The 14,672-nt window shown below is 38.6% G+C and overlaps 1 protein-coding gene across 2 annotated transcripts in view; it reads right to left on the minus strand.

The window, feature by feature from the left end:
• The window catches only part of kat6a (K(lysine) acetyltransferase 6A), a 44,825-nt gene extending 30,359 nt beyond the window's left edge, over positions 1-14,466 (minus strand). Inside the window, exons 1-2 of one of the 2 annotated variants that reach the window (XM_081367127.1) lie at positions 14,274-14,466; positions 10,965-12,254 (exon numbers count right to left, since the gene is read on the minus strand). In XM_081367127.1, the coding sequence (XP_081223253.1) occupies positions 10,965-11,594 (630 nt within the window). In that variant the 5' untranslated portion in view covers positions 11,595-12,254; positions 14,274-14,466. The remainder of the gene's footprint in view (positions 1-10,964; positions 12,255-14,273) is intronic. The other variant, XM_081367126.1, reaches the window with a different exon arrangement.
• Between the last annotated feature and the right edge of the window lie 206 nt (positions 14,467-14,672).

Raw genomic sequence — 14,672 nt, forward strand, 5'->3', positions numbered from 1 at the left:
GTGCAATTAAGGTTTAATTGCAATTTATAGGTCTAAATCAATTAATAGATGTAAAAGAGCTTCCCTTTATGAAACTTGTGCATATAGTTGTGAAATATTTAGCTATCCATATTGCAAATATAAAACCATCCAGCACAATCCACACTTTCTATTTTCTTACAAGAAAATTTTCCAGCATTGTTGTTTCTGTCCTCACTAAAAGCAACACAGAGAGAGGAAAAAAAAACTACAACAACAAACAATCAGAATAATCGTTTAATACACAAGAGGAAGCTGGATGTTAAACTATTGAGAGAGCATGTGTCAGCTGATAACTCTGCATTTTGGCTGATAAACAGAAGATCCAAAATCTACCAACAGCCTTGTCAACAACAAATTTGATTAATTTTGAAATAGAGCAAATATTGTGCATCAAACACATTCATTGAATTTACTTAATTCTGCATACATCTCTTTTGCTATCCTTACATCTTATATGTACCAGATATATAATTTGCCACTGCATCAGCATTAACTATAAAAAATTAGACCAATGAAATGTCACTACATACAGAGAAACTATTCAATCAAAGCCTGGTTAGGAAACAGGGTCCATCCATAAACACTCTGATGCTCTAATGCCTCAATGAACTTAGACCTATATATTTTCTAATGGTTATCACACAAGTCCAGTAAACCTCTTTACATTCCAGTGATGTTTATGGTCAACTCATGCCATGCCAGAGCAGTCAGGACAAAAGGGCCAACACCGATTACCTTCCAGACACATAATCAATGTACGGGGCAATTTTGTATGCATGTCCCTTGTATTCTCTACAGCTTCACTTTGAAACAAGAAAAAGGTGAAAAGGTACACATTTATATGTGCTGATGGGTTTGAGGGGTGCAGGTCATTACAACAATGCTGTTCAGAGGAATGAAGAGCGTATAAAACAGGAATATGCACTCAGAATTCAAAGTTATAGCCTACATATCGCCCCACATTTGTGTCTGTCTGTGTTTATTAAATATTTTGTGATAATCTGATGCTTTCAGCTTCCAATACAAATGCAGAGCTATCAGCTCCTATTTAACACATTTAACCACGCTTAAATCAATTCTGCAGATTTTCCACCAAAATCACTGAATAAGATCTGCAAATTGCATCTGGACATGAAATTGACAAACTTACAATGAAAAAAGGAGTCTGCACTCTAGGTTATTTTATTTTTGGTGAAATTTAGTAGGGAAACTGAGGGTGTAACAAAATCTTGTCACAATATCAATAAATGCAAACAACATGCATAGTGTATTGCAATAATGTGTATTGCAATAATATGTATTGTGAACAGTTCACACAAAATAAAAGTTTAGACATTTAATTTAGCATTGAATATGGTAAACCCAGAAGGTCACACATTTGAGCTTCCATGTTTATTAATAAACTGAAAATAAAACATCAAATAAGATACAAAATTTAGTTCCATTATGTGCATGGGGGAGAATGACCAAGTCCAAGCCTATTCAAGTCCACTTCAGATGGCTTTGTTTACAGTCTCACCATGATATCAGTATCGTGTGTCGAACCAAATCGTGACATGAATACATACTGTTACAATCCTACTTACTAGAGATTACTAGTAAGAAAAATGTCCAGGTTTTACCAATTAGCTGCTCCTGATCACCATTTCAGTGGTCCATACTCACATTATGCTGACTGACTATGAACCTACTGAACATCATCAGGCTACAAATTCACATGACATACATTTGAGCGTCATCAGAATTTTCACACGTCCCCAGAATGACCGCCTGAGGAACTTTCCTTCAACCCTGGAGCTTTCAGCTGTGAAAGGGCAACACGAGACTCCCATCCCTCTTATTGCTGACTCTTATACAAAACCCTCTCATCAGGACCAGCCCACTTAATGTCCTAAATACACACACTCTCATAATAACCCCCCAAAAGATTTCCCATCTATACCTCCATGCCCCTTGTTTGACTTCAGCCCCCCCTCACTCCCCACATATGCCCTGGCAATGACCCCCTATTAGAGGAAGAACGTGTGAGCGAGTCTGCTATCATGTTTAAATGGAGGAGTGTGTCATTCGTGTGTTGACTACACAAATCGCTCCTTCATATCGGGGTCAAAGCCAGTGCTCACCCATTTGTTTTGCTCCCTTCCTCACTGCACTGAAGCAGAACCCTCAATGATCATATACAGGCTGCATGGGAATAGTCAGCAATATGCGGGTATAAACGGTCAAACACCATATCAGACAAACATAAACCTGTTAGTGAAAAATCAAGTGCATTCTTCTAAATTTAAGCATTAAATCTAAGTTAAAAACAGCTGCGTTACAAATAATTCAATGACCTCAAATGACAATTGCTGCAATAAAAGCTTAAATTTGAGCAAAACAGGGCCAAAGTGTTTCGTTTGCACTAAATAAGTTGATGACAGCTTTTTGTGTAAACCTGCAGATGAACCTAAAATAAAAAAGAGTCAAGAATGCGTTGAAAAAAAAAAAAAGCAGCAGCAATGTTGGGGTTTGTTGGTCATCTGAACATGAATCAATTCAAATTGCGATTACATACATTTTGTGGGACCGTCACTTAGGCTATTTATTGTCCAAAGCCAATTCTTAAATGCATTCTCATTTTATATATAGAGATTATATTTAGCCAATGACATCTTAAGGTGATGATACACAGGGGCAACTTTTTGAGCAATGTTGCTGGGAAATCTTGCCGAGCGATTGTTGCTTGGGCACTTTCCCATTGAAAATGGGAAATATATTTCTATCTGGATCATTTAGATTGGTTGTGGGCCCTGTATCTCATCTGGTTGCCCATTGAAGGCAACATTGCCCAGCAACATTGCTCAAAAAATTGTCCAGTGTATCATCACCTTAGAGTTAAGATTTACGTTAAGTGCATAGCTTGTAGGGCTGGGTATTGACACAAATTTCACAATTCGATTCGATTTCGATTCACAAGCTTACAATTCGATTCGATTTCAATTACGATTCGATTCTATTCAATATCGATTATTTTGGATATCAGGTACAATACATTGCAAATTTTCTCAAGGAAAACAAATCTCTTAACTATTAAACTATGGGAGTCAGTTGTAGCCTATAGGCTTCATTAGCCTACTATAATATTGAAGGTAAAAAAATTAACTGATTTGTATACAAACACTTAAAATACACTTATTTATTTTTATAATTATAAAGTTATATTAAATTATATAACAATTTAAATGGTGGCTGTCATAAAAAACTTTCCAGATTTATTCAAACATGCATTAAATATTGAAGAACATAAAAAAATTATAATGAATATGTAATATGGTGCATATATTTAACAAAATGCTCCTATCTAGAGTAAATTTTTCTAGCTGACTAACGAGTTTATGATCACTGGAAGTTTTTTCTGAGGTAAATGAGTTACATGACATTGTTTACTAACGTCTTTCCACGGTTGAAAAATACTGATTGAGCGATTCCATGTGGCATGATACGGACTTCGATAAGTTGTACTCTATCTTTTAACACACTTTCAGATGCTCTTTCATGTTTATTTCGCGCTGTAACTGGTGTTATTAAGGCGGAAGAGAAGGTCATGTGCGCTCCGCGCTGCTGCTTCTCTTGAGCTGTGCCAGAGCGATCTCACGCAACAGCGCCAAAACGGTAATTATGTTTTTGAATTTCGTAAGAAAATGGCCGTAATTTGAAATCTGAGACTTCGTTTCATATCAATAATATCAAAGCACAAATATTATTGCGATTTATTTTATGGGATGTGCGCAACAATGTTCCATTCATTCATCAACTGAAAACAGGATGACTAATCGATTCTTGGGATTTAGGAATCGATATTGTTTCGTACAAATGAGAATCGATTAAAATCGAGAAATCGATATTTTTTACCCAGCCCTAATAGCTTGAAAAGGCCAATTTTGATCGAGGGCCTTTAAAATGGAAATGCCAAAAGAAAAGTTTAAGAACCAGAATCTTCTTGAGTTATAGGCATGCAAACTTGAGGCAAAAAAAACACCATTTTTGAACTGTCACCATTGGCATAATGCAACAAAGATTGCTAACGTCAACAGATTTTTCTAATAGACCTGCCAATCTCTGTGTAAAATAATAAAATAATTATGCTGCCATCTTTCTAAAGTCATTTTTACACCCCTATAATTTGTCTCCAAATATCAGGTGAAAATTGTAATTCTGACCCCCCTCTACAAAATAGTGAATTACTCAGTAGATAATATAGCCTACATCTGTGACATTTAATATTTTGGCTTTCATCACTATTTATGTTTGTCTTTCTACAAAAATTTTAGTTGACACGGAATGACCCCATGGTGAACCAATCTAAAACAAGCCAAGATTATATTAAACCTTTTCTTCAACTGCAGACGTGTGGTCATGTGACATCAGGCCACTTGTGGAAGCCTTTCCTGAGCCAGACACAACACACATGGAGAAACTTGGAAGCGTGTAAGAACTTCAACATCATGCTCACAAATCAAAACACAGACCTGAACAGCAACAAACTGAGCTCAAATTTAGCATGGCATCATTCTGACAGCCAACACCCTGCAGTGAACATCATGGATGTGACCCATATCAGATGTGATAGGAGGGGTGGGTGGGTGTGAATGCGTGTGTGTTTAGCCTCTGGGGAGCATAAGGCAGAGCTGCTATTTATCAGGTTACAAAAAAGTGGGTGTGTATTGTGCTGCTCTTGTCGCCTGTATGTCTGCAGTTCACTCTCTATCTCTCTCTCTTCATCCCTCACTCGCTCTCTCGTGCAGAATGGTATGGAGTTTATCAGTCGGAGCATGTGTGGATCTCTTCTGCCAACGCTACATGTTGGACAAAACCTTCAATTTCACCTGTCCCATCTAACACATAAACCCTTGTTTTCTCATACTTTCTAAACAAAAACGAACACACGCACTCTCTCATTCACTCACATGTTGTCTCTCTCTTTCTCTCCCCACCAACACAAGCCCATCTTGCAGCTGGTAGCCTAGGCAGGAAGCAAAACTCACGTGACCTCTCATTCTTGACCATCTCTGTAATGTTTTCTTTCAGACTATCTGGCTTAAACAAGGTATTTCAGACTGACAACTGCAGTATTTTGAGAAACTGTCCCTACTCTGGATATACCGAACATGCAGCCTTAGAAACAAACTCCCGAAATCCATTAGGATGTAATCTAAACAAGTTAAAATCTGGAATAATGGAATAAAATAATGGAACAACAGTTTTAAAAATGGACTTTTTTACTATCTTTTACAACAGTATGTGCATTTTCATGGGTTTAAATAAAATATTTTGTTATAAGAGACAATAAAACAACTTTGCTCATTAAAACCGCTCTTTTCCTGGTAAAAAATGAACTATATTTTCAAGTCAATGAATCTGCGACAGCCGAATGTAAAATTGTCACAGGGCTCCGGACTAACTTTTTTTACTAGAAGCGCTGTAGCCCCTTACTGCAAATCTTTAGGAGTGAAGCAGAAAATTTAGAGATTTAGACACCTTAAATCAACCTGCGATTTACTAACAAACGCCTTGGTAATAAATAGATTTAACGTACAGAAAATATAATGTGCAGTTTTATTTTAAGTTCACAGGGCTTCAGACCAACATTTGAGGGCAGCAGTAGGCTACAAGAGTCACTAAGTTCTACAGAGAGTATCTGGTAGCACTGGAGGTGACAAGCACTGCGCTTAAGTTGAGGTGTAGATAAAATTAGCCTTAATTATTATCATTCATAATGTCTTAATATTAATTAAAAATCAAAACGAGTGGAAAAAAATATTAGGGAGTGGAAATAGCTAATAAGCCAATAAGTGCTCAAAGGTTACAATGGTAATTTAATGTTTTTTGTTTCGTTTTTGTTCTTTAAATAAGTGTGAGTTTTCCTACATCTTGAAACTTAGTTTTATAAATGGGGACGATATTTGAAGTATGAACAAATAAAGTTTTGGTCATCACATTAAAAATAACACTGAAGATTATATTAGTTTTGAAGTGCTGGAAAAAGATGTGTAGGCCTAGTACTCGTAAGCGTTTTACTATTTGTGTCACAATACCAGTTAGTGTTACTATTGTTGCTGATTTGTGACTTAAAGCCTTCTATAACTTGTTCATTCATGACACAATGTTTCTCCTGGCTTCCACATCAAAGTTGTTTGATCTGAAATGTATTATAACAGAATTCTGCCGCAAATTTAAATGCTTCTTATGAGTAGCGCAGTTTTGCTCCTTTTTTATTTAGTTTGCCATTTGATGTTGGGCAACGTTGTGCCAGTGCAACCTCGAACAAAATTTTGGTCGCACGAGCAGGAAAAATGGTCGCAGTCTGAGTAACGTAATTTAAATCATGAAATAAACTTCTTTCTGTAAAATACGCATAATGAACTACGCAAAAAGCATTTTGAATGTCTCCAGGACATTTCATAATTATCCAAAAATCAAACACATTTCATCACTCACACATGTTCTCACGTCCGTCAAAAACTTAAAGGGTTAGTTCACCCAAAAATGAAAATTCTGTCAGTAATTACTCACCCTCAAGTTGTTCCAACCCCGTAAGACTTTCGTTCATCTTCGGAACACATTAAGATATTTTTGATTAAATCTGAGAGCTGGCTCACGCCTCCACGGGCTTATGGACACTATAACTTGCTGGCCAAGAAAATGTATTAAAGACATCGTTAATATAGTCCAAGTGACTCCAGTGGCTCAATCTTAAGTTTATAAAGCGACGAGAATACTTTTTGTGCGCAAAAACAAACAAAAATAACGACTTTATTACACTTTTCATTTCCTTCTCTCTGGGCCTCGAGTCTTTTCACGTAGTGTAACAGCGTAGCGCGTCTGTGTTTCACGTCACCACGCATCACACATATGACCAGCGTCGCCCAATAGTGAGCCTACGTGGTGACGTGCAACACAGACGCACTGCGCAAAAACACTACGTAAACTAACTCGAGGCACAGAGAGAGAATGAAATGAATAAAGTTGTTATTTTTGTTTGTTTTTCCGCACAAAAAGTATTCTCGTCGCTTTATAAACTTAAGATTGAGCCACTGGAGTCACTTGGACTATATTAACGATGTCTTTAATACATTTTCTGGGCCAGCAAGTTATAGTGTCCATAAGCCTGCAGGAGGAGTGATCCAGCTCTCAGATTTCATCAAAAATATCTTAATTTGTGTTCCGAAGATGAACGAAGGTCTTACAAGGTTGGAACAACATGAGGGTGAGTAATTACTGACAGAATTTTCATTTTTGGGTGAACTAACCCTTTAAGACTAGCTATCGGTTGTAATATTAGACTGAAAAACATCAACAGCACTCATGGGCAATACTTGCTGGCTAAGAATTAAATTATTACCTTTCGATCCATCTGTTTTCAAATCACATCATTAGAATATCAAGACATCGATGTCTGTCAAAACATAACGCGCACACACACACTGAAAGCCTGGCATGATGTACGTGATATATATTTTTCGGCATATCGCCCACCCCTACTTCACTCACTAAAATTGAATAAGAATGATCAGGGAACTGAGTGAAATGCTTCACACTGACAAAAAGCTAAAGAGAATAAACGGCAAACCAATTGAAAAACTTTGCCAGGTTAGTGAACATTAGGGATGCACCAATATGAAAATTTTGGCTGATACCAAATAACCAATAATTATTTAAAGTCGATAATCGATATATTGGACGATAAATCTAAATACACATTTTAATATAATTTTTGAGAGCCTGATTACAAAAACAAAAGTCTCAACATTAAAAGCTATGTCCCAAACACTTCCAAATAAATCAAACATATACAGTACAGAAGCCAAGTTTGAACCAGTGTAAGTTCTAAAATTTATTTTACACTCTATGGCCACTTTCTTTAAATTAAAAAACATGCCTAAATAATGCAAACAAGTCATTGGACACCATTACTTATGTATAAAGAATCAAAATACATGACAAACAAAATTACAACATAAACATAATATTACAACTTATATCTGCAAAAAATAACAAATGCACAAGTGAACTTGAACTAAAATACGTGCTAGTCAGAATGTGTAACTCCTCCTGTTGTGGATGCGCTCTTTTCCATAACAACACACTGAAACACGGCAATTAAACCCAAAGAATTCACAACGTTTACAACAGTGTTCTCATTATAATGTTATGTCCCAATCATAGCTTGTCATCCATTGCTGTTTGAGCTGCATGCACTGAAGCTAAAGATGGTCACCGGCGCACTTTACTACCACGTTATTTCTTAACCATACTACAACTTATAATTGCACAAAACAAATGGCTGCGAATGCACAAGCAAACTTATAGTTATGAAGATGCAACTCCGTTTTGGATGCGCTCTTCCCGTAACAACACTCTAAAACACGGGCGAACAAAGAATTCACAACATTCTTTTACAGTAGCGTTTTCATTATAATTTTATGCAGCCTATATGAGAGAGTTGCATTGCATTTGCACAATTGCACTTAACTGTATTTTACTTTTCAAAGTGATTCAAAACCATCATGGCAAACCGTGCAAAAAGTGTCTCAGCAGAAGTAAATAATCCATTATTTATCGGCTTTAATATTTTGGCCAAATTTTCTTATCGGGTCGATAATGATAGCATTAAAAAGGATCATTTATTGGCCGATACCCTAGTGCATCCCTAGTGAACATCGTTCAACGTGTTGGTTTTTTAACTGATATTTTTATGCAAGAATTACTCATTCTGATTCTGACATTCCTGATTTTAATATTTTCAATAATTTTCTATTCTTGACTGATCTTTTTTTCATAATTTTGGCAATAGATGAACTGATAAAATGATTATTGATCTTGAGATGAGTCCTTGTAGTTGTCCAATTTGACACTCACATGCTGAAGTAATATATTTTATAAACATGACGATTTTTATAAAATGTAGTTTGACCACTATCTTCTCAGGAATTTAAAATATTGAGGCAGTTATCAAAGTTCGATAAAAATGTTTAATTTTCCAATAAAAGATAATACTACATTTTTACATGATTTGCTACATTTAATTACCCTTTAGCAGATTTTGCACATCTTAACGTCTAATAGAGTGCAACAGTGCCTGGCTGCGCACTTTTTCCAGTGTTGTTGATTTCTAAAGTATTTTTCCATTCATTTTTCCCATAGGAAAAAATGAAGTCTTTGGTAAAACGTTTTAAACCATGAAACAAACCAACCAGCTACGAAGTGAATCGCAACATTACAAATTTGATTTGAAGCAAAAACGTATTTCAAAATCAGACAAAAAGACAACATACAACACTGTGTACTTAAAGGGATAGTTCACTTTGAAAATAAATTTTGGTATGTTTTAGCTTACCTCAAGGGCATCCAAGATGTAGGTGTCTTTTTTTCCGCAGTAGTTTCAATTTGGATATTTTTAGGTCAAACCGTTCTTGTCTGTCAGTCATATAATGCAGGTCGATGGTCACTGTATCAAAACACAAGCACAGAGTCCAAATTAAACAATTCCCCGTCGTCCAAATTAAACAATTCCCCATCATAAGTACACATTGATGGCCTAAGACACGAAACGAGCGGTTTGTGTGAGAAAACGAACAGTATTTATATCGTTTTTACCTCTTGTAAAACAGCACACGTCCAAATGATCTGACGGCGCGGGCGGGTATAGATATATACATAGACGTCGCCTTGGCTACGGTTTCGTTCCAATGAACTGCAGTAGCAAAGGCGACGTCTATGTATATATCTATACCCGCTCGCGGGCGGGTATAGATATATACACTAAAATGTCGCTTGGCTACGGTTTCGTTCCAATGAACTGCAGTAGCCAAGGCGAGATCTATGTATACATCTATACCCGCCCGCGCCGTCAGATCATTTAGACGTGTGCTGTTTTCAAGAGGTAAAAACGATATAAATACTGTTCGTTTTCTCACACAAACCGCTCGTTTCGTGTCTTAGGCCATCAATGTGTACTTACGATGGGGAATTGTTTCATTTGGACGATGGGGAATTGTTTTAATTTGGACTCTGTGCTTGTGTTTTGAGCCAGTGACCATCGACCTGCATTATATGACTGACAGACAAGAACGGTTTGACCTAAAAATATCAGAATTGAAACTACTGCGGAAACAAAGACTCCTACATCTTGGATGCCCTTGAGGTAAGCTAAAACATATCAAAAATTAATTTCAAAGTGAACTATCCCTTTAATGACTTTAGTGAGGGAAAGAACTACAATCCCATGAAGCATTGTAATTTGTGAATGAAAAATAAAACTATTCATTTAAAGTTTTTGATTTCATCTATACAAACAATAGGCTATATTTTACATTTATTGTAAAATAAGTATAATATACAAATTATATAAAATAAAACAAAACATTTTGAGAGTGTAGGGAGACCAACTCGATAACATCATTTGCGGTGCTTCATAAGAGACGGCTGACCTTAAGGGCTCTCATTTTTTGCGATTTGCTTGCTGCAACTCTCTGATTGGTTGAATTTTCTTATAGCATCATGACTAATGTAGCCTAGTTTCCACAACGAATTCCACAGTTAAAAATTATTATATTAAAAAATATGTTTGTAAACCTTAAACAGACAGCTTCAACACTGATTTACAACCAAAGTTATTGTTAAAAATCAGTTTTCAAACCCGACTGCTGTACTCTATAGAAAATGTCAGAAATGTAACATGCACTTGTTTATGTGGATGCCTTTAACATGCTCAATTATTTCTGGACATTTTAGCAATTGTAGGAAATCTGCATGCCAATTCAAATCATGCCACAGCTGAGAGACGGTTTTTGAAACAGAAGTGAAATATGTAAATATAGGTCACCAGAAAAGGAAACTGAAAGTTTGCTTTGCTCAATACACGCAGCAAACTTCAAAACATTCAAAAAACTTCAGCTCACCCGATCTTGTTCATGGGGCAGCAGACGCACCGGAGGCAGAGAATCCAGAGACACGCAGCCCGTCCCGTCATTATGAGAACTCCTGCTTACCAACCGGAAGAGCGGTCCTTGTTTTACCACCCGCCCGTGAGCTGCGGCCCGCTTCAGAGCAAGCCGGAGCTGCTGGTGGAAGATGCCTGGCCCCATAGAGCCACTGCCAGACAGATAACCAGCAACATCTGCCTGGCATTTCAGAAAGCGTTCGATGCTCTTTAGGGATGATCCACCAGGTTCGTGAAGCCCCTCCAGAGAGCGCTTTATGAGTTTGTTCCAGTCCAAGCCCGGTTTTTTGCTGGAGCTGGAGGTGCTGGAACTGCCTCCACCTCCTGCCGCCCTGGGTTTTGGGAGCGATAAACGTCCAGGGTTATCGGGGTCCTTGTATGAGTTGAGCCCCTTGTTGGACACCTTGAGTATGGAGCCATCTTTAACACTGAGCTCGAGGTGCTCCAGAACCGTCTTGCGGTCAAGCCCATGGGACATTGACACAGCATTGCAGATGCGCTCTTCGGACGGCCGTTGTTTTTGCTTTTTCACCTTCTTGATGGCTTCCAAGATCCAGGTGGTGTATAACGGGTTGGCCAGCTTCACCATGACTGCTATAATACTGCTGGGCAAAAGCCCAACACACTCTCACAACCGTTAGGGAGCACCCAGCGGCCTCAGCCCTGGCGCTGCCTCAACGTCGTTGTCCTCCTCTCTCTTCTTCCAGGAGGCTATCCTTTGTCCCGGGGAGGTGTAGTAAGTCTCTCTGTGCCTGAGCAGGAGCTGTTAGTGAGGGAGCCGATCACCATAGCATAGGCTCCCTAAATCCCCCCCCCCAACCTCGAAAAGATTCCCCTAACCCAGTGACCCTTCCTCCTGAAGGGCTGCCACACCAAAGCAAAGAGGTGAGGTATGCAACAGGCGGACACAACAGATACTCCAAGAGAAAAAGTTGCAAGAGCCTTGGGTGTCGTCTTATTTGCCCGTCTCAAAAGCAGTCAGAAAAGTAGAATCCTCGATTTTGACGGTTAGTGTTATCCGTTTAGATGGAGCATCATTGTTGAGAATGGTGACAGCACTTTCGGAGAGTTTCGGTTTCTTCCGTTGGGGAAACGTAAGGGTGAAAATACTGTCCAGCAGTTCGTTCCTTCCTTGTTGATCCTCCTAGCGCTGTTGGAACAAGCGGTCCTGAGCAGAACTCTCACTACTCCAGGAAGCGACGTAGGCTGACCATCTTCCTATTGGGTATTCTTCAGAAATTCCTGCAACCTGCACACACAAAAAAACATGAAAAGGATCAGTATCTGAAAAGCACAAAAAACACATTACAACCAACAAAATTATTGAACACTCATCAATATTAATCATCCAGCACATAAAACGGGCCGAAAAACAGAAATAGGTAAAATATCTATATGAATTAAATGCACAATGACAGCAAACTAACTCTCACTTCAGAAATGTTTGGGTCACACTTTATATTGGGTGTGTTTTTACCATGTACTTATGTTACAAAAATAAATATATATTGGTACAATGTACTTATTGTCTTTGTGTGCTATTGCAAAACACTTTTGCTGCTATTGAGGTAGGATACTGTTAAGGCTACTGAAAGGTGGTAAGGTTAGTTTAGGGTGGATCCACAGTGCAATTAGAGATGTAACTATAGAAATGAATTACAGATGTAATTACATGCACTCATACAGGTCATTTTAAATACAAGTACAACATAAAACCATGCATGTACACAATAAGTGCATTGTATCAAATAATGTTAGCACATAGTAGTTAAAAACACTTCATGTAAAGTGGATCTGAAGGGTGCACTTTACATTTTTAAACCAAGTTAGGATTTGGTTTAAACAAGTTTAAGCCAATATTATCAACAATAATAGAATAACTTTATTTTACACTCTCCCTGCTACACATGCACTAACTATAGTAATAACAGTAAATCATGGATAACAACAAGCAACTAACCCTTAACAAATCGAAACCTTAATAATATAGTAAATCCAAATATTACTTAGTACTTATTTGTGTAATTACACTATAACAATGGCACCCTAATATAAAGTGTAACCCAAAAATCTAAACAAAAACAAAACAACTGACAAAAGAGTACTGTCTAATAAACAGTTAAAAATACACTATTTTCAATAGTGACAGCAGATCAGTGACACAAGGGTTATATCAAAAAATAGGTCTCACAACCAGAGTGCCTGAAACATCCTTTTTTTTTAAGTTATATGACTGAAAGCAAAAAATAATCAGCACTGTTCTTTTATGAACAAAATGTAAATTCTGTAATGCAATGTCTATTATTATAACTTCAAACAGAAGTTGAGCAACTTCACAACACCTATGACAGATGGTCAGTCAGAAATCATCTGTAATGAGGTGCTAATCACATGTCAAACTGCAGCAGAAAGGAAAGCACGTAATAAATGTCAACACATGGCTAGTAGTAAACAAAACAGAAACGGTTCTTGAACGTTGAAAAATGTAAACAATATTACAAGCAGCAGTTTGATAGTGGCAAAACACCAGTAAATATACTTTACTAAAGATTATTGAGGCATATTTTCCCATTCCAAACGATGTAAACTTTGAAGTAACGAAGCAAGTGCACTGAGCGGATGTTGTTAGCTCCAAAACACAAGCAACGTGCAGCTGAGAATAAGGACAATGTTTCCTCCATTCCTCTCAGCGCCTGAGATTTCACACCATAACAATCTGAAAAAGGACATTTTTCTAGACATTTCCAACCTCATATTCCGTTAAAAACATCGCGGCCTAAATGAAAACACAATGCCCGTAACCAGTGGCTACCGCGGTTAGCGCGCCTCAGCCGTTACAAAAAGGGACGCCAAGATTCCTTCCTTCCTTCCTTCCCTCGCGCCAACGTTTGACACGGCCGCGCGCGGCCTCAATCTCTGCCTCGGATAAGCGCATGACAAAAAAAAAATCCTCACGCGAGATGTTCAACTGCTCCTCCGCGCTTCCTCCACCATTTTCTCCTCCACTTCCTTCCCCGCTTACTGTAACCTACCCTCCCTACCCAACAGGAGAGCCTGTGGTGGTGGCGGTGGTAGCGGAGGAGACGAGGCCCGTGAGGGAAGTAGTTAGGCCTCGGCTAGCTCCCCCCACCCTCCCCCTTCATCTCCGCGTACCCCCCGTTCCCTCTACCTTCTCCCGCTCCTTCCCTGAAAGGCAGAACCACGAGTCCAGTTCGGGCTCTCGAGCCGAGAGCATTTTGAACGCAGCGTGTAATCGTGAGCTACTCACCAGAATTTCGGCTCGAGTGGCCGAGGAGAATGTGCCAGAAAGCGTTCGAAACACAGACAACAACAAGCCCGAAAAATGCAGCCAGAGAGCAGTGGCTCCAGAGCTGACGCCATCTTTGAGTGAAACAGGAGCTTTGCGGGTGGGGGAGGGGGGAAACAGTCGGCGCTAGGGAGCGTCTGCATCGTGCGAATCCGAGTGAGAGAGGGAGAGGCATGGGATAAGAAAGGGACTGCAGCGGGAGGAGAGAGGGGGGATACGGCTGCACACATCTGAAGGGCGAATGTCCGTTGATTCTGCGTGAAATGGAAGAAAGGGACAGATGGTAGAGCGGAAAAAAGAAAAGGCGATGTGGCACGCTTAGGGAACGTCTGAATGTTGCAGTCGCGCCTTGGTAGCGAC

The sequence above is a fragment of the Scardinius erythrophthalmus genome, assembly GCF_964197995.2.
Source record: "Scardinius erythrophthalmus genome assembly, chromosome: 5".
NCBI classification, from domain to species: domain Eukaryota; kingdom Metazoa; phylum Chordata; class Actinopteri; order Cypriniformes; family Leuciscidae; genus Scardinius; species Scardinius erythrophthalmus.